Raw genomic sequence first — 25,583 nt, forward strand, 5'->3', positions numbered from 1 at the left:
GACCATTATAAATAGGGAAGCATGTTGTTTATCATGACAGTAGAATTGTTTTCCCCCTGAAGATATGGGTAAAACAACACGATTTAACAGCCTTTAAATGTGGGATATATTTGAATGTGAGTGCCCAGATTATTATGACCACCCCATCAGTACTTCATTGGGCCACCTTTTGCCTTCAATACTGCAGCGATTCTTCTTGGCATTGACTCCATGAGATGTTGAAAGGTGATGCGAGGAATCTGACACCATGCCTGAAGAATAGCACTGTCTAGTTCTGTGAGATGTGATGGTTGTGCAACCAGCTGCCTGATGGCTCTTTTAACTTCGTCCCACAAATGCTCAGTTGGATTGAGATCTGGTGATTGTGGGGGCCACCTAAGCAAGGTAAAGTCTCCCTCATGTTCTTGAAACCACTCCTGCACAATATGAGCACCGTGGCATGGCGCATTGTCTTGTTGGAAGAAGCCTTCTCCATTGGGATACGCCATCAACATGATAGGATGAACTTGATCAGCAGCGATACTTAGGTATGTTGTGCTATTCAGACGTTGTTCCACACAAATTAAAGGGCCCAAATCATGCCAGGAAAACATGCCCCAAACCATAACACTGCCCCCACCAGCTTGAAGGGTTGTACCTCATGCATGTGGGGTGCATGCTTTCATGCTGTTTCCACCAAATTCTCACTCTGCCATCTGCATGATGCAACTGGAAACATGATTCATCGGACCACATGACTTTTCCAATGCTCGACTGTCCAATCCTTGTGTTCCTGTGCGAATTGGAGTCGTTTTATCTTGGTAACTGCAGACAGCAAAGGTGTTCGAACAGGCCTTCGGCTTCCGTATTCCATACGATGTAGTGTATGGCTAATTTGCCTACAAATGTCAGGTGGTCGTCATAATCTGGCCACTACGTTCAAATATGTCCCACGTTCAAAGACTGTTAAATCGCGTTGTTTACCCATATCTTTAGGAAAAAATCACTTCTACTGTCATGGTAAAAAACCTGCTTCCCTATTTATAATGGTCTGGCCCTCTAGCAACTTCAGTGCGAAATTATAGCTAATTTGCCTACAAACATCAGGTGGTCATAATAATCTGGCTACTCAGTGTGAGTATATATATGTAATAATCTGCCTTTTCCTGATTTATTTTTCAATGTTTATGGAAATTGAACATGACCTAAAATAACTGTTCTAGAATCCAAGATAATCATGACTTTCTGGTTTCAGTATTCTCCACTAAATAGTTTTGTTTCTTAGGTACCTGAATTTCTGAACAAAATGTTCGATGGGTTTTGTTCATCTCAAGCCAAGCCACAGTAATGAACGACTGGCATGCTCATGACTTATAATTGGGATTCGTATTTACTTTTGTGAAACTATCTCCATCTACCTGGCTTGGGATGAGAGTTGGGGGTGGGAAAGAGAATCAGAAATACAGAGGAAGAATGTTTAGTTTAGCAGGTATGTGGGTAGGGAAGGCCATGAGAGTCATCTCTAGTATAGCAACATTGGTGAACATGTATCAGATATAGTTGGCTAAATTTGACCAGTAAAAACTTGCACTTTTTCCCAAAGGGCATTGGAACAGAACTTTAGAAAATAACAAATATGTTCATCATTTACAATGTGCTAGATGCTCTTTTTTAGTGCTTTACACATATTTACTTGTTTCACATAACCATATGAGGAAAATACTGTTATTAGCCCCATTTTACAGATTTAAAAAAACTTAGCTCTGAGAAGTTAAGCAGCTTTTCCAGAGTAAAGGTTCAGGATTTTACTGAACATGGAGTATCGGGCTGTAGAGCTTGGATTCCTATTATGCTGAACTGCCTTGATCTCTTTTTACTGAGAACCATTAAAAAAAGATAGGATCTATATCAAAGTTAGCTAACATCATGTCTTCCTCCAGTTTTCATGGCAGGCATAGTTAATTAGATGCCAAGACTGATTACTGTTCTAAATTGTGTACTTTAATACAAGTATGGATTTACCAGGATTTGAATGTGAAATGAAGCATATTTACCATCCCAGGCCTAAGTGTTCTAATGTTAGGTGGAGGTATTGTTATGCTTCATCATAGGTTTATATCAGCCTGTACAAAATGTACTTCGCAGAACATTGGTTTCCTGGGATATTGCTAAGTATTTTGAGGAAAATAGTGTCTCCAGGTCTTATCAATTTGGAAGATAGTGGATTAATAAGTATTAAACAGTTTTCTTTATTATGGACCTTCTTAGAACTTTGATATGCATTGTGGGGAATGCATATCATGGGTTGTTGCATCTCTGGGTTATTGGGGAAAGTGTTGGATTGGAGTCATTGTTCCTTGTAGTTATTTGATGTTTGCTCTTTTTCATAAATATCTTAAGACACTAGAATTCTGTGGAAGGTATTTTGGGAAACTGATGATTCATGATCTGCAAATACTGTTGGTATTTGCTCTTTCTGAGTCCTTTTCAGTAATATACTGACCAATTTACTTTTGTCCATTTATATTTTTCCACTTTGGTTTTTTTAAATCCTCACCCAAGAATATTTTTTCCATTGATTTTTAGAGAGAGTGAAAGAGAGAGGGAGAGACAGAGAGAAACACTGATGTGAAAGAGACACATCGATTGGTTACCTCCTGCATGCACCCACCTAGGGCTGGGAGCCTGCAACCGAGGTATGTACCCTTGACCGGAATTGAGCCCGGGACCCTTCATTCTGCAGGCTGATGCTCTATCCATTGAGCCAAACCAGCTAGGGCTATTTTTCCACTTTTATACTCTTTTTTTTTTTTTTTACTTTATAAAAAAACTATGTCCTTTATATATTTGATTGCACAAGAGTCAAATAGAAATGTGTAGTAGAAGTTAAAACATCTACCTTGTACTTAATTCTGTAAGTCAATTTATTTTATTTTTTTTCTTCTTTTATTGTCTAAAGTTTTACATATATCTCCTTTTTCCCCAATTAACACCCCCCTCCCCCCAGCCATTCCCACCCTGGGCAAGCCCCCAGTGTCTGTGTCCATTGGTTACTGTAAGTTAATTTTACATACTAGTGTTCAGTTTGTGCTACTCTGTTCTCTATCTTCTTCTTTAGAGCTATACTATACCTTTTGTGATTTCATTGTTGAGGGGCACTTTCTGTTTGTATACTTCTTTGTAAGCACAGTATAAATTCCTAGTTAATTCAAATTGTACTTATTGATTGAGTTAGAGAGAGGACTATCATATGACTTTTACACTTTTATTTATTTCTCTTGCTCATCTTAACCTACTGAATAATCTTATTTTTTCACCTTTGAGGTCTGATTTTTCTGAATTTCTGGGTCCATTGATCATGTTGGCCATGTTGGCAGGAAAGATTTTGAATTATGGAATTTAATTAAAATGGATTATACTTAAGGAAGATTTTAAGAATCTTTAGGAGATGAAATGGAAAACTAATCTTTAATTCTTATCCTTTTTGTTAGACATCAGAGATGTATTCTTCAGGCCCGTTGCTGCAACTTTTAATTCATTCTCAGTCTTTTTTGGATATGCAATTTAAAAATTTTCTCCCTGAAATAATTCTCGGATTATTCTAACTTTCATAAGGATCTCTCTGGATTTCCTGTTTTGTTTCCAACTGTCCTATTCTGCTCTCTTTGTATTTACCACCTTTATAGTTTTTGCTTATTTATATGTGATTTCTGTTTCTCATGATTTCATTTTGTCCACATTGCTTAAGTTTTAGCTTCTTTGTGCCATATTCATGTACTCTTTAATCTTTAAGCCTTTGTGCCTGGTTGATAACTACCTTGTTTTCTTATTATTCATTTTTAAAATACAGAGGGAAGGCATTTGACTGATCCTGTTTTTTTTTAAATGTATGAGAATGTCATAGATCATTGACATAACTATGGTTATCTGACTTTTCCTTAGTTGCTCATTTCTATGTCAGTTGAGTTATAACTGGTGAGTAAAGGGCACCAAATTCAGCAGGTTTTGTAGTATATTAGAAAACATAGTTGATATATCTAGCATTTAAATCATGCTAATTCTGTACCTTAGTTTACACAATTGGGATATTTGCTTTAGACACTGTTGTGCATCTTGCTTATTATTTTTAAATTAAAAAATTTTTTCTTTAATGATTTTGAAGTTATTAATACATTCTTATTGAAACAATTAAAATAATGCAGAACAAAGATGTACAGGGGTGGGCAAAAGTAGGTTTATAGTTGTGAGCATGTGAAACACAGAGGTTAATGAAGCTGTTGTAATAATCATAACCTGCATGTTTTTTTCATACAAACAACTGTAAACCTACTTTTGCCCGCCAACTTGTATAAAAACATATCTCCTACTTGTTTTCTGATGATATTAACATTAATAACCTAATGTGTATCCTTGCACATCTTACTACTTATAACACAGAGGCTTAGTTTACTTTTACTGGTTAAATCACTACATATAGTACTTTGCCATGTTTTTCTTTTCACTCAGGTGTTTATCACGAAATATTTTTACAAGTCTGTAGATATCTATTCATGTTTGTGTTTCCCCAACTTCTTTGTATGTGCATACATATACACATTTATATAAAACCATATGTTAGGTTTCTTGAGGAGAGGGTCCATTTTATTTATTTATTTTTAGAAATTCTTTTTATCTTGTCTATCATTTTCTCTCTTTATTAACCCCCTCCTCCCAATTAACATGGTAAGCCATGTTAACCTGCTGGATATTATTGTATACTTTTTTCCATGCTTACTATTATATACAAATTATATACAAATATGTGTGTATGTGTCTAAATACACACTCATATATGTAATTTTTAAAAATTGGGATCATAATATATAGTTCTGCATTTTCATTTAGCAGTACAATGTGGACATTCCACATTGGGATAGCTTAAATTTATTCCTTTAAAATTATTTTTACATTCCTGAAAACTTTCAAATATATGTGAGAGATTATCACAAAGAACATTGAAGTACTCTCCATCTAGGTTTGGTAATTGTTAATATTTTATCATATTTACATTACCTTTTTATCTTAGCGGGTTATATGTATTACTGTTGCTGTACCATTTAAAAATTAGATGTGGACATAATGACATTTTACCACAACTACTTCAGCATGCATTTCTAAGTCATTTTCCTTCATACCATGATATCGTTATCACACCTAAGAAAATTAATAATATTATTGAATATCTGATATCTAATTCAGATTTTATTTTTTTCAGTTTAAAAAATGTCTTTTATTGCCGAAACTGGTTTGGCTCAGTGGATAGAGCGTCGGCCTGCGGACTGAAGAGTCCCAGGTTCGATTCCGGTCAGGGGCATGTACCTGGGTTGCGGGCATATCCCCAGTGGGAGATGTGCAGGAGGCAGCTGATAGATGTTTCTCTCTCATCAATGTTTCTAACTCTCTATCTCTCTCCCTTTCTCTCTGTAAAAAAATCAATAAAATATATATTTTTTAAAAAATGTCTTTTATAGATGGTGTATATCAAACCAAGACACGTTCAAGGTTTACTCATTGCATTTGGTTGATATGTCTCTTTATCTTAATCTAGAAAAATTTGCCCAGCTTTTTCTTCCTCCTGTGTACCTGTTAGAAGTCTTGCCCAGCTAATTTGTAGAATGTCCCCCCCATCTTGGATTTACCTATTTTCTCGTGATATTATTTAACTTTTTCTTTGTTTTCAGTCTCTCCTGTAAATTGAAAATGAACTGTAGAGGCTTAATTAGATTCAGGTTAAACATTTCTGGAAAGCATGCTGCATAGGTGATGTTATGAACTTTTTTTTTTTTTTTTGCTTTTGGGTCAGGAGAGGAGCCTGGGAAGTGGAGAGGGTTTGGAGAGATGAGGGGAGGGAGTCAGGAGAAGGGGCACTGGGGCTCTGGGAAGGGGCCCACGGAGCTCTATGAACTTTATTATATTGCATTACTTTAGGATACACATAATGTCTAGTATCTCACTATTAATGCCACTAAGTCTGTTTACTTGTTTAAGAGATGAAATAATGAGCTTCTCATTTGATATTACAATCAAATCTTTTTTGTTTGATGTAAATTACTCTTGAGGTTCTTGGGTTATCTTTTAGAGTAGAAAACATTTTCAAAATACTCTTGAGAACAATTACTAAGAGACATAATTCTTCCATTGCAGAGATCCAATTTATTTTTAGAACTGATACTTCATGAATCTGAGGATCTGAAATAACCTGGTTAAGATACATAGAAATTATTATTATTATTATTTTAAAAGTATTTTTATTGATTTCAAAGAGGAAATGAGAGGGAGAGAGAGATAGAAACATCAGTGATGAGAAAATCATTGAATGGCTGCCACCTACGCTCTCCCCACTGGGAATCGAACCCACAATCTGGCCATGTGCCCTGACCAGAAATGGAGCTGCAACCTCCTGGTTCGCAGGTAGATGCTCAACCACTGCGGCACACTGACTGGGTGATCCATAGGAATTAAATGTTTAATTCTCCATAGTGCAGTATTTTATGGATTTGTTTTCTATTAATTTGGTTTCTTGAATTTTTACATGATTTTTATATTGAGCTTCTAAAAATTACATGATGTTTGATACTATTACCTCTTTATGTTTCAGAATGTGCCCATTTACTTTTGGCTCACAATGCTCCAGTAAAAGTGAAAAATGCTCAGGGATGGAGCCCGCTGGCGGAAGCCATCAGCTATGGAGATAGACAGATGAGTAAGCAATATAAATTACAGTTGTTATATAGTCTAAAAATATGAAGTGATGCATTTGAAATATTTTTCATTTAGCATAACTTTCCATGCTCTGAAAAGTGTGCAGTTATTTATAAGCTTATATATGGATTATTAGGAACTTGAACATTGCATGATACATAAAAATAACAGGAATTATGTTTAAAAGTATGTTTTTTTTCTCTTTTAATAGCATCCTGCCCTATTGTTGTTTTTTATCATTTACTTTTTTATTTTTTAATCCTCACCTGAGGATATTTTTTCCATTGATTTTCAGAGAGAGTAGAAGGGAAAGGGGGAGAGAGAGAGAAATAGAGGAGAGAGATGAACATCGATGTGAGAGAGACACATCAATTGGTTGCCTCCTGCACACATCCCAACCAAGGCAGGGATCGAACCTGCAAGTGAGGTATGTGCCCTTGACCGGGAATTGAACCCAAGACCCTTCAATGCATGGGCTGATGTTCTAACCATTGGGAAACTCCGGTCAGGGCTTTATATAATTTAGATTGAATGACTTTTTAAAAATATTGAGAAAAAAATAAAAATAAAAACATTGAGACTTGACTGTCCTTTCTGAGAACTGCTTAATTTTTTGAAGATTAATTGGAACTGAGAATAATCGGTGTATCAATATCAGTTATGTATCTGTCTTAATTACTAAAAGCAAGGAACAAGTGTGTCTGTTTTAGTCTTCAGAGAATTTCCAAAAGATGTCAGATATATTTTTCACAATTTATAGACTGTTCAGTTATACCACTCTCCCTCCTCCTACACCTTTCCCCCCGCCGCCCCCCCCCCCCCAGTTTCATATACAGGTCTTATTTTTGTCAAATATATCTCTCAATAGTTGAATATTTTATAAAATATTGAATGGTAATATTATCTTTCTTTTAGACTTTGAGGCTGAAAATAATCACTTCAGTCTAGCTTTGTAGAAGGAACTATAAAAAAATTTGGCAGTTTTATTTTTAAAAAAGCATAATGTTGGACACTACTGAGTTGTTATTTGGTTTTAATTTTATTTTTGATGCTAAGTTTTGGGCTCTTATGGGTTTTTTCTTATGTTTTAGCTTTACAAGTAATCCACATATTATATCTGTGGAGTTTCTGAACACCTTGGACAACTTTTAATAGTGAAGTTAGATTTGGGCTTAAGATTTAATGTGAGATAAAATTATGATATTGTAACAACTGTACTACTGTGTACATGTATATGTATATGTAAGTTATTCATTGAGAGTTGTCCTTTCTGGACAAACATCAAGGGACCCTTATGAGAGCAAGAAATTGTACTAACCCTAGAATTATTTTAGGAAAAGGATAAAAATATACAGCTCTAAGAAAGTGAGAATTAATTAAAAGTTATAGCAGTTGGTCTGAATAAACTTTGGTCTGATATATTTTTTTTAAAATTTTTGTTGATTTTTTTGGGGGGAGAAAGAGAGAAAGAAATATTGATTTGTTTTTCTACTTATTTATGCATTAATTGATTGATTCTTGTATGTGCCTTGACCAGGGATCAAACCCACACCTTGGTATATCAGTGACACTCTAACCAGCTGAGTTACCCAGAAAGGGTTCTGATATTTCTATACGATTAGCAGAGTAGAGAGGAAACAAGGTGGGCTCCTGGATTTCTGACCCACTTTGAGACTTTTAAGTGACTTTCAAGGATTCTCTTAATCAGCATTAGTGAATATTTATTGAGTCCTTACTATAAAGCATGTGTATATAGTAAGATGTAGAGAATAAAGACATGGTTTCTACTCTTTAGTAATTCATAATCTATGGGAAGACCAGTAAACAGAGTTTTCTAAGAAAATAAATTATTGGACATATAGTAATAAATTTTAATGTAAAAATTGAGGCACATATTAGTTAAGAATGTTATAAAAGTGATTTCTGTACAGTGATATTTAAAAAAAAATTTTTTTTAAAAATATATATTTTATTGATTTTTTTACAGAGAGGAAGGGAGAGGGATAGAGAGTTAGAAACATCGATGAGAGAGAAGCATCAACCAGCTGCCTCCCGCACACCCCCTACTGGGGATGTGCCCGCAACCAAGGTACATGCCCTTGACCAGAATCGAACCTGGGACCCCTCAATCCCCAGGCCGACACTCTATCCAGTGAGCCAAACTGGCTAGGGCTTAAAAAAAAATTTTATTGATTTCAGAGAGGAAGGCAGAGGGAGAGAGAAATAGAAACATCAATGATGAGAGAGAATTATTTATTGGCTGCCTCCTGCATGCCCCGCACTGGGGAAGTCTTCTGGAGCCAGCAATCAGGGCTGGAGCTCCAGAAGACTTCAAAGCAGGGTTTGAGATTATTAGATAAAACCTAAGACTTTTTGATTGGGTGGGAGACAGTAGGTTTTTAGAGAAAAAAATCTTTAGATCAAATGTGGTAATCTTGTCTTAAAGAAGAGATACTGTGTTTAGAGAAGTAAGGGATAGATTAGAAAGATAATTAAATGAAAGAATTGACAATGGTTGATTATCTCCTGGATAGTGATAGAAGTATTATGAGTAACTCCAAGATCTCTATCATGTATTAATGGTGATCTCATTGATTAATTGATGTATAGAATATAGAAGGAAGAGCAATATGGGATTTAAATAATTAGGTGTTAAGCTTGGTCAGTTTGAGTTATGTGTGGCACATCCAGGAAGAACTCTCCAAGTAAGAAGTGGGAAATAATTAGACTGGAGTGTAGAAGGAAGTGGAGGGCAGAAGGTATAGATTTAAGTAATACTTGGAGCAATAGAGCATAGTTCTATATATATTTAAAAAAAATATATTTAAAAAAAAAAGTATTTGAGCTTATAGTGAGGAAGAAAAGCTACTACATTTGGGTAATGTATCTCTGATATTAGAGTTAAATTGTAACAAACATGAAGGTTAACCAGATTCATATAAATTTGAATCTGTAAAGAATCTTTTTTTTTTATTATTAAAATATATATTTTATTGATTTTTTTACAGAGAGGAAGGGAGAGGGATAGAGAGCCAGAAACATCAATGAGAGAGAAACATCGATCAGCTGCCTCCTGCACACCCCCTACTGGGTATGTGCCCGCAGCCAAGGTACATGCCCTTGACCGGAATCAAACCCGGGACCCTTCAGTCCGAAGGCCGACGCTCCATCCACTGAGCCAAACCGGTCAGGGCTGTAAAGAATCTTAATGATTAACTAGGTCATTGGTTCCAGACTATTTGGATTTCACAGGCCAGAAAAATATTTATTTGAGGATTGATGCAGAATAGCTAACATTTTTATTTTAGTGTATAAGAACTTTAAAAAAAAAAAATAACAACTTCACCGAGCCTGCATGGCTCAGTGGTTGAGTGACCTATGAACCAGGAGATCAAAGTTCAATTCCTGGTCTAGGGCACATGCCTGGGTTGAGGGCTCGATCTCCATTAGGGGGCGTGCAGGAGGCAGCCGATCAATGATTCTCTCTCATCAGTCTCTCTCTCTCTCTCTCTCCTCCCCCTCCCCCTCTTTCTTCTTCTCTGAAATCAATAAAAATATATTTTTAAAAAAGATAACTGCTTTCTTCTGTGATCATTTTAAGAAAAAGACATTTTTAAAGCCAAAAATAATAGCAAGAATAGTTCTTGAATTAAAATAATATGTAATCTATAAATTAAAACCATCCTAGTTTCCAATTTTTTTTTTTTTTTTTTGCTGCATATCACTGGAAACTTGAACAATTGGTCACTGAAATGTAGACTTGTATTTGGGAATTATTGACCTAGGTCACGGAGCTAATTTGTTTATTTTTGCTTTTGAGTTTTTTTTAGTGTGTTAAAAATATATGTAACACAGCCAGTTTATAAATGAGATCAGGTCTTATGTTCTTTGGCTTCTAGTCTCAGCCTTTTTTACTGTTCTGAAAGATCTTTAGTAATTTAAACATTGTTCTTTGCTTTTTGGCTTTTTAAAATATATTGGAATTAAAAATATATATATATATATTGGAATTACTGTTAGACCTATGGTTAAAAGTAAGAATAAACTTTACTGTTCTTCAGAATTGTTCTTGGCCTTTTCCTAATTTGGCCTATGTGGACAAAACAAATCTGGTTCAATCTTTTACTGCCATTCTTTCTGTTTCTTAGGTTTTTTTAGATTTTTAAATCCTGACCCGAGGATATTTTTCCATTGTTTTTTTAGAGAGAGTGGAAGGGAGGGAGAGAGAAACATCAATGTTAGAGAGACACATTGATTGACTCCCACAGGCTCCTGACCAGGGTTGGGAAATGAGCCTGCAACCGGGGCACATGCCCTTGACCAGAACCAAACCCAGGACCTTTTAGTCTGTGGGCCAATGCTCTACCTACTGGGCCAAACCAGCTAGGGCGGGGAGTGGGGGGGCAAACTTTTTGACTCGAGGGCCACAATGGGTTCTTCAACTGGACCGGAGGGCCGGAACAAAGGCATGGATGGAGTGTTTGTGTGAACTAATATAAATTCAAAGTAAACATCATTACATAAAAGGGTATGGTCTTTTTTTTCAATAGTTTTATTCATTTCAAACAGGCTGGATTCTCTTTTTTAACCTTCTGTTTTTGTCTGTATTCCACATAGGCTTGAACTAGTTTATAAGACTGCATATTGTAAAATAGAAAAAATAGTATTTTTACATATATATCTATATACGTATATGAAAAAATGTCAGGACCAGGAGGAGAAATCACGTATTGATGTATATATTTTTTAATCTCAATGCACACTTTTCCATCTTCTTATTTTGCTAGACTTAATTCATTCAAGTCTAGTGTTTTCCCTTATTTCAGTAAATGTTAGCGATTAACTGATTTTTGCTAGTCAGTTTTAGGCCATCATTCTAATAAATAAAAATCATATTTACTTAATTGTAGACACAGTGAGTAAGCAATTTATATTGAGGCTTAACAGTAACTATACAGTAGATTTTACTTTATTCTTATTTGACAAATGAAAAAAAAGAAACTTAAGTTTGGGAAAATTTTCTAACTTGTCCAGGTTTATACATAGCTAGTAAGTAGTAAAGCCGGGGTTTGTACTTTAATGCAGTGTTTACATTTGAATCTCTTAACTATTGAGAAAATACTAAGGAGGTCTTCAGGTTTTATTAGATTCAGAAGTTATTGTTAAAGATAGAATAGGATTCATTTCTGTATTTTTTTCTGTATTAGTATTATGTGAAAATACAACCTCTAGTGAAAATTTGAAGATATACAGTACCTGGTAACAATTGTAGATACTTACGTTTTTAGAAAAGTGGTATCCAATGGGATTTTTAAGATCTGCTAACTTTGAGATCTTTTAGATCAGTGTTACAACAGGACATTGCATCGTCTGATTGAGATTGGTAAATCTTGGCTCAGTCAGGTAAATTCATATGGATAATTTAAAACTAGGGAAACTAGTGTGAATAATAACAGCCTTACAAACTTATTTACTAACTACACCTCTCAATATATCTGTATAAAAATCAGTGAAATAAAATTTTATTTGTGAAATAAAATTTTTTAGTATGGTGAAATCTATTTTAAATTAAAAAATTTTTTAATTTAAATTTTAGTTACTGCTCTTTTAAGGAAGCTTAAACAGCAATCCAGGGAAAGTGTTGAAGAAAAACGACCTCGATTATTAAAAGCCCTGAAAGAGGTAGGCTGTATTTCTTTGCTGATTTTGCATTCAAAGAATATTTGTAAGTATGATTTTAAGCATTTTTTAAAATATAGTCTAATTTCTCACTAATTATTAAGGGTCAAGAAATGGTAAAAATCCTGCTTAAGTTAAGCAATAATAGCATAACAAAATACTCTGATTATGATGTATAAATGTACTCTTAATGGGAACCACCATTTACTTTGAACTAGGAAAGTAAATAAAGAATTATTGCTTTCTTAGATGAGAGCTCTAAGAAAAAAGGAGGTAGGTCATAGTTAATGGCAATAATTTTTCTTTGTCCTTTGGATTAAAAGATTTCTAAGAGCTGCAGCCCTTGCTTCTAGCAAGAGCAGTTTTCATGTTCCTTATATAATTCTTTTTGTGCCCTACCTCTTGATGGTAAGATCTGGGAGTGCTGGCATAGAAAGAGAGGTTTATTTTCTGATGTTTTCTTTTGTATTTTTGATGGCTAAAAGAACTGTGGAAGAAAGATAGGCCTGTGATGATGATTATGTCTTTTCTTAGGTATGCCTTTTTTTTTTTTTGAGCTCTGAAGATATATAAATATATATATATATATTTTAGAATATTTGATTATAATAGTTTCTTTAACAGTTATAGTCTTTGGGTGTTTAGTTTTTAATTTGTGAAATAAAATTTTACTCTGTAGTTCTCATATGGTGACACATTATTTCAGATTAAATAAACCTTTGTGTTATTACTTTGCAGAGATAAAAGTTTCTATTTTAATGGGTCATTTTTTTAGACCATTATGAGGTTATATAAATAATCATTTTGGAAATCATTTTTTATAACACTTCTAAAGTTATTAACTATTTTTACAATAATACTTATTGTTATTTTAGTTATGCTGAGAAAAGGAATATTTACTTATGCAAATTTAAATGTCTATCAGTTTCAGATATTTTCCTATGTAATTAAAATGTTATAAAATCTATAGTGGTGCATATTTTCCTTTGTAGATAAATGTGTGCTATTGTAATGTTTTATTTTAAATAATGGACATTATTTTCTTTTTCGCTAATCTAAACATTGAAATTTTCTATTTTTGTCTATAGATCTTAAATGATAACAGATTTTTAAAAAGCAAAATGTTAAGTAGATATAAGAACTATTAACTAAGGTGCATTCAGTAATTATTCATATTTCATTTTCTAGCTAGGTGACTTTTATCTAGAACTTCACTGGGATTTTCAAAGCTGGGGTAAGAGTGTGCTATGTTTTACTATAACATATGTACACACGCAGAATTGCAAATGTAAAAAATAACTATTGTATATACTTGTTAACATAACAAATTTGATACTTGCCCCAGGAAAATTAATATTTTCCATTATGTTGAATGTAATAAACTGAAGTGGTTGTTTGTAAAGCATTGAAGTGGTATTTCATTATCTCAACCTAATTAGTAACTTTTATAATTTTTATTTTAAGATTAAAAATGTCTTACATTTTTAAACAATGAAATGCAGGTTTAAATATTATAGTACTTTAAGGAATGTTCAGAGGAAGAGAGAACAATTATGAGATTATTAGATTACTGAATTAAAGGAAGTTTGATATAGTACTTGGATCCCTGAATGTGCAGAATTTGGTTAACATTTGATTTTGGATATTTTATCAGCTTTCAATCACTTTGGCCACTTTCCCTCTATACTTTATAGCTACTGTCTTTTTTTTCATTTTAAATATATTTTTATTGACTTCAGAGAGAAAGGGAGAGGAAGAAAGACTGAAACATCAGTGATGAGAGAGAATCATTGATTGACTGCTCTTGCACGCCCCCTACTGGGGATCAAGCCCGCAATCTGGCTTGTGCCCTTGACTAGAATCGGGACACTTCAGTCTGCAGGCCGATGCTCTGTCCACTGAACCAGACCGGCAGGGTTATAGCCACTTCCTTAACATACTGTTTGGTTGCACACTGTTTCTATTATTTATGAAAGACCTTAATTCCAAGATATTTTTCAGTCATTTATTTTACCTTAGTAAGTTTCTCTTTTCCCCATTGTTTAAATAGGGAACTTGATCCTAGTGACCTTAACTAACTAAACTGCCAAAACAACTAAATTTTGTTTAAAAGTTTTAAACACATGTAATGTATATATATATGAGCTTACATTTTTTTAAAGCATCTGAATTAATTTTATTATATAAAGATATTTGAATGCTCTATGATACTTACCCCAAAAATAATTGTAAAAATAAATCATAAAGTAATTATAAAAGTAAGATATTGACAAATATGGAAATCACTGTTAACGTTTCATACTAATGTTTCGAAATCTTTTTTTAATGTTTACAAATGTGTGAGTGTGGGTGCACAAATATATGCTTAGCATTCTTTTTATAAAAATATATTTTTATTGATTTCCGAGAGAAAGGGAGAGGAAGAGAGAGATAGAAATATCAATAAGAAAGAATTATTGATCGGTGGCCTCCTACACATCCCCCACTGGATATAGAGCCCACAACCTGGGCATGTACTGTGACCCGAATGGAACCGTGACCTCCTGGTTCATAGGTCAACGTGCAACCACTGACCCACACCAGCTGGGCCTGAGCATTCTTTTTTTAATGGAATTATACTATTATATGATTATACAATTTGTCATTCTTATTTAATATATCACAGGCATCCTACCATATTCATGAGGAAGTAATTCATTTATTTTAACAGCTGCATAATACTTTACAGCATGGATGATTAAGGTTTTCCTAATGTTTTTCATCTCTAAATGTAAAGTTTTAATTCCTAAATAAAATTAGTTATTTCCAAAATTGTTACAATTCTACCTGATCAGGCTAGTTTTGCTTCATCAAAATCACACATGATTTTGTTATTCTGATAGGCCTACCTTGCCTTTTTGCTTTATATATAATCCAGAAGCCCTGGTATAATAGACCACTGAGAAGAAAAGAGGTTTGTAGTGGCTTTGAATAATAAAAGAGCTCCAAGTCAAATTGGTCTAAAGTCAAAATACATTTTTTCACTCTGTTTTTTTAACTTTTATTGAGACCCTATCTTCCTTGGTGATCTTAAAATAAGGGTGTCCCTTGAGTATAATGGTTCTTTAACTGATTCTCTTAGTAATATTAGTGGTTTAAATTCTAAAATACTCCATTTATCTTGCTGAGCATTTTTGAAAGTGACAGTTCAGTTATATAAAGAAATAGAAATGGATGTAATCACTCCTGAAAGTGTACATACATCTATAGTTACAAACACATTATAAATGTTGCATAATCAAATTCATGATGCAACCCCTGAGGTACTTGTTGAAAGTATTGGGGTTTTTTGAGAACTTGACTTTGACACAAAAAAGTCAGCACATCTATTTGTTGCTGATAAAGGATTTTTCTGATATCGTGTCAAACCTATCTCCTGATGGTTAGATAGCATATGTAATTCTAAAAACTAAAACTCATTGACTAGATTTAGCTTAGACACTTTGGATTTAAAAACACTGGATAATTTTTATTATTAGATTCGATTATCAAACTTTATTCTAGAGTTCAGGCATGTTTCTTCTCCTTGTCAAAACCCCTAAAAAAAGGGGGAGGGCAATCCAGAATTTAGGGGGAATCTAAGAAATACTGAGATCCCAGGATTAAGTTTAATTTAAAGGAAGTGGAGCATACAAACTCTACTCTTTCCTGTGCTGTCAGATTCAGTGTTTGGCTGAAAATAGCCTCAGACTTGGTTAAAGTGGGGATAATTGCCCCATCTTTTGCAAATTTTTGTTTTGTTGTAAATGAAATGTAATCATGTTTTTGAAGGAAGCCCTATATATTGTAAAATGTCAAATAATTTACAGTATCATAATCACTACTTCAAAATTAGGATTATGCATATAACATGTTTCAACAGAAAAACTGATAATTTAAAAAGTTTCTTTATCTCATTATCTACAGAATATTCATTCTACCCTATATATTTGGGGTTGTTATTTGCATATTATGAATGGAAAACATTAGGCTCAGAGATGCTAATTAAAATCAGGAAGTAAGTGATAGCAAAACCAAAACTTAAATTTAGAGACTCTTCATTTTTCAGTTCAGTAAATTATGCTACCTTTGGAATGGCATGTTAGACTCTCATATTATATTGAGTTAACTTAAAATATAGAGAGTTTAATTGTTCAGTTTACACGGAAAAGGAAAAAGTCATCACAGAATTGGGAAAATATAAATTGCTCTATTTTTAGAATTCATTTCATAGCAGTATTCTTTTTTGTTGATACTATTCCCTCTTTTGTTTTGTAGCTTTTTTGCCACTTTCCCAAATCCCCAAGCTTCTTTTTTGCATATCCTGATTTTTTATTTTATATAAACATATTTAACATCTTTAAATGCTCTTCAGAAACATTTTCAATTACTACAAGTATATTCCATCATTCTTGTTTTATATTTAAGTGATTTTCTTATTTTCTGCGTTAGATTTTTTTCTTCAGATTTATTTATGAAATAATTTTTGAAATTGTGCTTATGAAAAACTACTTCTAAGCATTTTATTTTCTCTTTGCATTCATTTCTTCCTCCTTTTCTGATTTTTCTAAATTTTGTTTTTATAGGTTTCCATATAATTTCAAAAAAATCTAGTAGATTAGGTTAAATTAATTTCGAATGCTATCTTCTGATCATTTTTTTCATGCTACATCAAATACTTGAGGAAGGAAAACTGGATTTCAATTAATGAGCATGAAAGAAGAGCTTTGACCATTGACATCAATTTACACTACTATTGCTTTTCTCAACTTCTATTGTTTCGTATAAGGGATTTTTTTTTTTTTATCAGAAAATGATTTCTTATATACTTTGATTAGGGTAACTGTTAGTTGGTATTCCATTCTCTTTGGGCAGTAAACTTTTCTTATTTTTGTATAGTAAAATGTCTAGAAAACAGTCTTCATTCCTGGAAATCATTTTAGATTCAATAACCTCTCACGATTTTAAAAAGAAATTGATATGTTAAATGTACTTTTAGTGTTTAGAAAATATTGATACTTCTGAAAAAGCTAACTAAAAAACTAGTCTTTAATTTTCTCTGAAATTTTTGTTTCTTTCTAACCCAGGTTGATTTAGCACCCATTTTAAACACTGAATTTAAAAAAATATACCTCTAGCCCACTGGTGTGTCTCAGTGGTTGAGTGTTGACCCAGGAACCAAAAGGTCAGGGTTCAATTCCCATTCAGGGCACATGTCTGGGTTGTGGGCTCAATCCCCAGTAGGGGGTGTGCAGGAGGCAGCCAATCAATGATGTTTCTCATCTATGTTTCTAGCTCTCTATCCCTCTCCCTTCCTCTGTCTCAAATTATATATATACTAGGGGCCCAGTGCACGAAATTCGTGCACTGGGTGTGTGTGTGGGGGGGAGTGTCCCTCAGCCCAGCCTCCCCCCTCTCACATACTGGGAGCCCTCAGGCGTTGACCCCCATCACCCTCCAATCACAGGATCGGCCCCTTGCCCAGGCCTGACGCCTCTGGCCTAGGCGTCCAGCCCGGGCAGCGGGGACCCGCAGCTGCAGCGGCCCCGCAATCGTGGGCTTCGCTTTAGGCCCAGGCAAGGGGCCCCTAGCTCTTGGGACTGCCAGCTTCGACCGTGCCCAGCTCCCATCACTGGCTCCACCCCTACTTCCTGCTGTCACTGGCCAGGGCGGAAAAGGCACCTGATTCTCCAATCATGGCTGGGGGGCAGGGCAAAGGCGGCCCCAGGGCCGCCTTTGCCCTGCCCCCCAGCTCTTAGCTCCCCCCTGGGTTTCCGATCACTGTCAGTGGCAGGGGGCTGCTTCCTGCTTTCCCTTTTGCCTCCCTGCATTGTGCCTACATATGCAAATTAACCGCCATCTTGTTGGCAGTTAACTGCCAATCTTAGTTGGCAGTTAATTTGCATATAGCCCTGATTAGCCAATGAAAAGGGTATCGTCGTACGCCAATTACCATTTTTCTCTTTTATTAGATAGGATATATATATATGTGTGTGTATATATGTATGTGTATATATGTGTGTGTGTGTGTATACACATATATACACACACATACATATACATACATACACACGTATATATACATATATGTGTAAGACATCTGTCTATCTATCTATCTATCTATCTATCTATCTATTTACCTATCTGTATACATGCACACACACTAACATACACATCTGATGTGATCTTACTTTCAGGAATCTTGAACTTCATATTTTTTTCTTTTTTGGTATGTGGTAGTTTATTATAACCCGATACACAGGTTTATTCATCCATACAATAACTCCTATTTCCCCAAAGTATGGCAGATAATAACTAATAAAAGCTATCAAAAGATAGCTGTGATATGAATGTGAGCACCATGGAATATAGACATCTATAAGTAAACAGTAGGATTTTATAGATTTTTGAAACTGAGGTTCAGTGTGCTTAAGTAACCAAGGTCACATATTTGGGATTCAAACTCAAATTCAGTTATTTAGATTTAAAAATGTCTTTTTCTGTTATACACATTACTTTCTACTATCTATTTACTAGAAGCCTGGTGCACAAAAATTCGTGCACTCAGAAGGGGGCGTTCCTCAGCCCGGCCTGTGCCCTCTCACAGTCCAGGAGCCCTCAGGGGATATCCAACTGGCGGGGAGTGGGCCTAAGCTGCAGTCTGGCCTCCCTCTGTGGGAGGCGACCCCGGCAGGCCAATCTGGGGACAGTGAGTGGCTGGCCCTACCCCAAATTGCCTGCCACTGCCGCTGCTGCCCCCCTCCCCATCACCATCCCCTCCCTCTGCCCACTGGCATGTGCCCGCTGATCTGGAGCCACCTGTTCGCTGGCCCTACCCCCCACCCATTGGTCATTCCACTGTTGGGACAATTTGCATATTATGTTTTTATTATATAGGATTTATTTATTTTAAAATATATATTTTTATTGATTTCAGAGAGGAAGGGAAAGGGAGAAAGATAGAAACATCAGTGATGAAAGTGAATCATTGATTGGCTGCCTCCTGCACGCATCCCACTGGGGATCAAGCCTGCAACCCAGGCATGTGCCCTGACAGAGCATCAAACTGTGACCTTCTGGTTTATAGGTCGATGTTCAACCACTGAGCCACACCAGCTGGGCTATTTTCTACTATTTAATCACCTTATATTTAAAGGATCAGATAGGATTCAGGTCCATCCAGTTATCCATTCAGGAGGCTTTAGTTACCAAAGGGGCATAGTTTTCTCATCCTGTCTAATAAAGAGGGGATATGCAAATTAACTGTCACTCCATCACAAAGATGGCACGCAGTCCCTTCAACCCCACCAGAGTCACCCAGTCCTTTCAGGCCCCCTAGGGGATGGGGGGGGCAGGTGTATGGTGTGGCCAGACCCTCCCTCAGCCCCCCAGCTGCTCAGGACCAGCCCGAGGCACAGGCAAGCTTCGGATGTTGGCTGCCCAGTTGCCTAGGGCTGGCCCGAGGTGCAGGCAAGCCTCGGATGTTGGCTGCCCAGCCAACGCCCAAGGCGCAAGCAAGCCTCAGATGGCGGCTGCCCAGCTGCCCAGGGCCGCCTGAGGCTCAGGTAACCAGAGCCGGCCGAGGCTTGCACTGCCGGCAGTGGCAGCAGCAGAGGTGTGATGGGGGCATTGCCTTTTCCTGATTGCCAGGTCGCCTCCCGCCCCTGAGGGGTCCAAGATTGTGAGAGGGGGCAGGCTGGACTGAGGGACACCCCCCTCCAGTGCATGAATTTTCATGCACCGGGCCTCTAGTCTATAATAATACCGTACAATATGTATCCACAAGGAACATTATATCAACTCTGCTACTGGTGGTGTGCAGGGGTGGTGGTGGGGAATGTGTTGAGCTATACAGCAAATACAATTAAATAATAGATACTTATAGTTGCTCAAAATTGCTTTACGTATATTTTAGGTGGGAAAATACTATTTCAAAAGAAATTATTATAATTTTGATGAATTCCTAAAATGTTCATGTTATTCTTCTAATTAATTTTTACCTCTTCTTTTTAAAAAATATAGTGCCTTTACTTTCCCGAATTCTGCCTTCCGATGCATGTAAAATATACAAACAAGGTATCAATATCAGGTAAGGTGATTTGATTTTTTTTCCTGAGTAATAGAAAATTGAGATTTAGAAGAATCTTTCCCCCTACCCCTCTAGTAATAGCTTACATTAGGATGTAGTATAACTTAAACATGCTGTAATAAAGTCACAACATTTTATCTCATTTGAGACATACTATATACAGATAACCAAAGGTATCAACTCTTGACTAAAACAAAGGTATTATTCTTATTCAACTACAGAATATCTAGAAGGCAAACAGTGAAGAACATGATGTAATACTAAGAAGATTTAAGATGGTCATCTCCTTGATCCTGGCTTTTTAAGGAATAAGGGACACATAAGTAGAAGACCTAATTCTTGTCCTTCTTTCCCTACTCTTATACCCTTCTGTTCCCAATGTACCCATCCATGAATCCATTCATCTGTTCAATCATTTATTCTAGCTAACTTTTTAACACTAAATTTAATATTCTTCTGTTTCCTTTTAAAACTTAAGATTGATGATTGGATCATGTGGAAAATCTGTTTTACTCATTTCAGAATTTTACTTTTATCGTTCCTTATTATCTTTAGCTTTATATTAATGTAGGTATATTTGTAAATTAAGTATATGGAAGTTATATATAATGCTAGTGAATATGCCAACATATATATATATATACACACATATATATGTATATTAGTATATTTATAAATTATATATACATATACAAAATTACATATATATCTTTATACATATCCAGAATATTAATTTGGATATGTAAGAGGTTAGAATTGGAAATGTAAAATATTATTTCATGTATACTGTTGTTTTATAGATGAGAAAGTGAAGTGATTTTTATAGGAGCACTTTGCAAATTAGTAGCTGAGCCAGGACCTCCAACTTCCTATCAGTTCCCACCATGTCACAAGGCAGAAATTTTAAAAAGCTAACTGTATAAAATTCATTATGTAATATGTTGAATTTAGAGGAAGAGATAACCTTTAGTTGGAAGTAGTTCTAGGATAATTATTCTCAAGCAGTAGAATTAAAGTAGAAGTTTATAAATTTTTGTTTTTTAAAAAAATAACCTCTTCAGAAGTTTCTAATTATGATAGTGCTCCTGCACATTAAGTTCATGATAATTATAGAAACCTTGGAAATTACAGAAAAATATACAAGAGAAACTAGGAGAGGATTTGATAATGATGTAGGTTTAATTCAGCAGCCCATTGTTAACAGTATATTATGGATTCATAAAAAAGTATTCATCAATTTAAAAATGTTTAATATAGGCACTTGCCAAAGGTAGTAGCTAATTTGGGAGAATAGTATTTTATTCCATGTGTTATACTTTAAGGTTAGTTTTAGTTTTGTTTGATTTTTAGAAATAGCAAAAAAGGAGGAACTTTCTCTTTTAAAAAAATATATGACTTTTGGAAGTAAATTTTATTATGAATATTATGTAATAAATATAGATAATAAAACCACAAAATGGTTAAAATGGAGACATGAAAATAGGAGCCTGAGGGAGAGTCATTGTTATAGATATGTAGGTTAAGAGGAAGCTGCTTTAATGTAGTAAGACACTCAGACCTAGGGCTTACAAGCAGCTGAGGATGAAGGAGAAATGTGATAGGTTCTAAAGCTCTTATTTCTAAACAAAGTTTATCACATTAATGGAAAGGCTGGATTTTAGGAAGTTTGGCAAAGTTTTTTTGCCTATATGACAAGAATTAACTTTTAAAAAATATGTTAACATTAAATAAAAACTTTCAACTTTAAATGTCAAAAGACTTAGTTTTTTAAAGCATCACTTCAAATAAAGCCGAATTTTAAATATATCAAAGAAATCTTTAAAGTTTACTCATACTTCATGACATGCATCTGATCATGTAAATATGTTCTTTGGTGTCAAGGAGAGATGAATACTTTATTTTATTTTTTTATTAATATTTAAACTTTTAAAAAAATATATTTTATTGGTTTTTTTACAGAGAGGAAGGGAAAGGGCTAGAGAGTTAGAAACATCGATGAGAGAGAGAGAAACATCGATCAGCTGCCTCTTGCACACCTCCCACTGTGGATGTGCCCGCAACCAAGTTACATGCCCTTGACCGGAATCGAACCCAGGACCTTTCAGTCCACAGGCCAATGCTCTATCCACTGAGCCAAACCGGTTAGGGCGAGAGATGAATACTTTAGTAGAAATAGGAAAGTGTGAGCAGCTTTATTGTTGTGAATACTAAAATATTTTCACTATTAATTTTAATAATTTGAGGTGATCTGTACCCATTGACTGAAATGATCATTGCAAACTTTGCCCCATTTCAGGCTTTTCCTGTCTCAAGAGAAGGCTCTATTTCCTTTTTCAGTGCTATTTGGCATTTTTCAAGTTTTTATATCAAAAAATATTTTCTGTTTAAATCTTTGCATTTATATAAAGATTTTTTGTTCTTCATAGCCATTACATGTCAAAAATTAATATTTAGGTTCATAGGCTTAAAGCGAAGGAATAATTAATTCATTAAAATATCATGATACATTTTATCATTATGAGGCATGTGTGATATTTATTAGGCCATATAATAAATCGGGGATATTGCAGAAGATGTATTAGGTAGTCTTATTTCAATTGCAAATTATAAAAGTACAGATGAAATAAAAATTGACTGTTATTGATTTTAGGTGTGACTACATCTAGGAGCTTAAATATTACCATGTAAATCTATCTCTGCCTCTCTTTGTATCTCCTTTCTCAGTATTTTCACCCTTACCCCTTGCAACTCACTACCACTGTCATCCAGGATGGGCAGGAATGGAATGGAGGCAGAGACTGTTCTGGCCACACACCCTTTTTAAAAAGTTTTTTTATGTGGGGTGTAGAGTTTCCTGATAGCTGAAGCTTAGAGTCCAAATAGGGCACTTACATAAATTGATCTGTTTCTTTTTGATACTGTCAGTAGCCACACCTTATAAAGGGAAGGGATAAGCCCCTTTAACTAGCATTATTTTCTCTTATGCCATATGTACAAGCAACAACAGGACATGTTTAGCAGTACAAGCACTAGTAGTGCAATAGCAGGCCACTGGCAGCAGACCAGAAGCCACAATTCAGTTATAAAGCTGCAGACAGGGTTCATCCCTACAGGAGTTGGTGACTTGCTTTTTTTTAGTTCTTCTTGATTTCATTCTGAGGGAATATGTATATTTTATATGGCTCAGAAAAGAGCTCCTTGCACATAGGATAATCAAACTTTCCTATTTGGTCTGGTTCATCCCTGTTACCCTCGTAAAATTATTAATAGGATCACTTTCACTTTAAACAAAAAAGTTTTTTATTGATTTGAGAGAGGGAGAGAAACATTGATCTGCTGCCTCCTGCACACCCCCTACTGGGGATTGAGCACACAACCTGGGCATGTGCCCTGACCTGGAATCAAACCAGTGACCTCTTGCAGAAACCGGTTTGGCTCAGTGGATAGAGCGTTGGCCTGCGGACCGAGGGGTCCCAGGTTCGATTCCGGTCAAGGGCATGTACCTGGGTTGCGGGCACATCCCCAGTGGGAGATGTGCAGGAGGCAGCTGATCGATGTTTCTCTCCCATCGATGTTTCTAACTCTCTATCTCTCTCCCTTCCTCTCTGTAAAAAAATCAATAAAATATATTTTAAAAAAAACAAAAAACAAAAAAAAACCCAGTGACCTCTTGATGCAAGGACGACACCCAACCACTGAGCCACACCAGCCAGGGCTCACTTTTACTTTTAAAAATAACCCTTGTTATTCTTTTGATGCAGTATGTGAGATGTTTCATTTCTCAGCTTTTTTGTTTAGGGAAACCAAGAATGCCCATTCACTTTGCCTTGTTCAGGGTGAAAACGGAAAAGCCTACAAAGTAATGAATTCTTATAATTGCATTAGAACTCAGTAGCTGGAGTGGATCTTTCACAGAGACTTAAAGGTGTTTCCTTGGGCATGATCACCATCATGTAACAAATGTGTCAACCCATTTCTTAGATTAAGGACTATGTTTTGAGCAGTTAGAGAGGTCCTGATGTGATCTACAAAGTCTTCAAAGATTAAAAGACTTTAGGGTACTTGGGAACTTTCCCATTCCAGTATTCTCCCTAATTTCAGCAAGTAGTGATTTGTGAAATTTGAGAGCAATTCATTGGGGTAGACTGTCAGGTCTTGGTTACCAAAGAGCACAATAAATACACTAAAGTGAATCTGTGAGCTTTTGACATAGGAATGATCCATAAGATTTTCAAGCTGTGGAGATGTTGGAAAAGAGAATGCTAATTGAATCTAGGAAGTCAAACAGAAAGGCTGAAAGACTTTGGGATAAGTTAAGCGGGTTACCAAGTGGAAGGATGAAGCAAGTTTTGGTACCTGATGGTTTAGGATAGGGCATAGATATAGAGCAAAAGGCCAAGAATATGGTACATCCATTGCTTTTACAACCTTCTTAATTACTCTGCTGAGTAGTAACATGGTCTTAAAGGAATCAAAGAATATTAGACAGGTTTGCTTTCTTTTTCTGTCCTGAAGTTATTTTTATGGATTAGTTACAGTAAGGGAAATGGTAGGGAACAAAGGCAAAATATTTCAACAATGGGGAAACATCTTTATTAGAGTACATATTCAGAAAAATGAAATACAAGTAAAATGGAATATATTTAAATATCCTTTTGGTGTGTTTTGTTTTTAAATAAGATACTCAGTTGTGTGTGTTTTTCTCTAAATTTGACTTTGAAATATGGTATTAGCATCTTGGTTTGAGTTTAGAAGGAACAAAGTTTGCTTTAATTATTATGGATTGTTATTGAAATTTATTTGTCAGAATTTCTCATCCACATATCTTTCACAGGCTTGACACTACTCTCATAGACTTTACTGACATGAAGTGCCAACGAGGGGATTTAAGCTTCATTTTCAATGGGGATGCAGCACCCTCTGAATCTTTTGTAGTATTAGACAATGAACAAAAAGTTTATCAGCGAATACACCATGAGGTGAGCATTCCTCTAAATGGTTTTTAAAACATGTCTTCTTATGGAACCAAGTGTCAGTGTAATTGTTTCAAAGGGCTTAAGGTATAATTGGGATTGAT

General features: G+C 35.2%; 1 protein-coding gene and 1 long non-coding RNA gene across 9 annotated transcripts in view; one reads left to right on the forward strand and one right to left on the reverse strand.

The window, feature by feature from the left end:
* Window positions 1-25,583, forward strand: part of ANKRD13C (ankyrin repeat domain 13C) — a 75,065-nt gene that overhangs the window by 17,612 nt on the left and 31,870 nt on the right. For 7 of the 8 annotated variants that reach the window (XM_059689192.1, XM_059689189.1, XM_059689191.1 and 4 more), the window contains 5 exons: window positions 6,617-6,721; window positions 12,317-12,402; window positions 13,588-13,633; window positions 20,440-20,506; window positions 25,341-25,485. In XM_059689192.1, coding sequence (XP_059545175.1) covers window positions 6,617-6,721; window positions 12,317-12,402; window positions 13,588-13,633; window positions 20,440-20,506; window positions 25,341-25,485 — 449 coding nt within the window. The remainder of the gene's footprint in view (window positions 1-6,616; window positions 6,722-12,316; window positions 12,403-13,587; window positions 13,634-20,439; window positions 20,507-25,340; window positions 25,486-25,583) is intronic. The other variant, XM_059689190.1, reaches the window with a different exon arrangement.
* LOC132230949 (uncharacterized) lies at window positions 23,796-24,230 on the reverse strand. The gene is made up of 2 exons (XR_009451958.1): window positions 24,174-24,230; window positions 23,796-23,920 (listed from the first exon to the last, which is right to left on the reverse strand). It is a non-coding gene; the product is annotated as an uncharacterized LOC132230949 (long non-coding RNA).

This window comes from Myotis daubentonii, chromosome 3 (assembly GCF_963259705.1).
Source record: "Myotis daubentonii chromosome 3, mMyoDau2.1, whole genome shotgun sequence".
NCBI lineage: Eukaryota > Metazoa > Chordata > Mammalia > Chiroptera > Vespertilionidae > Myotis > Myotis daubentonii.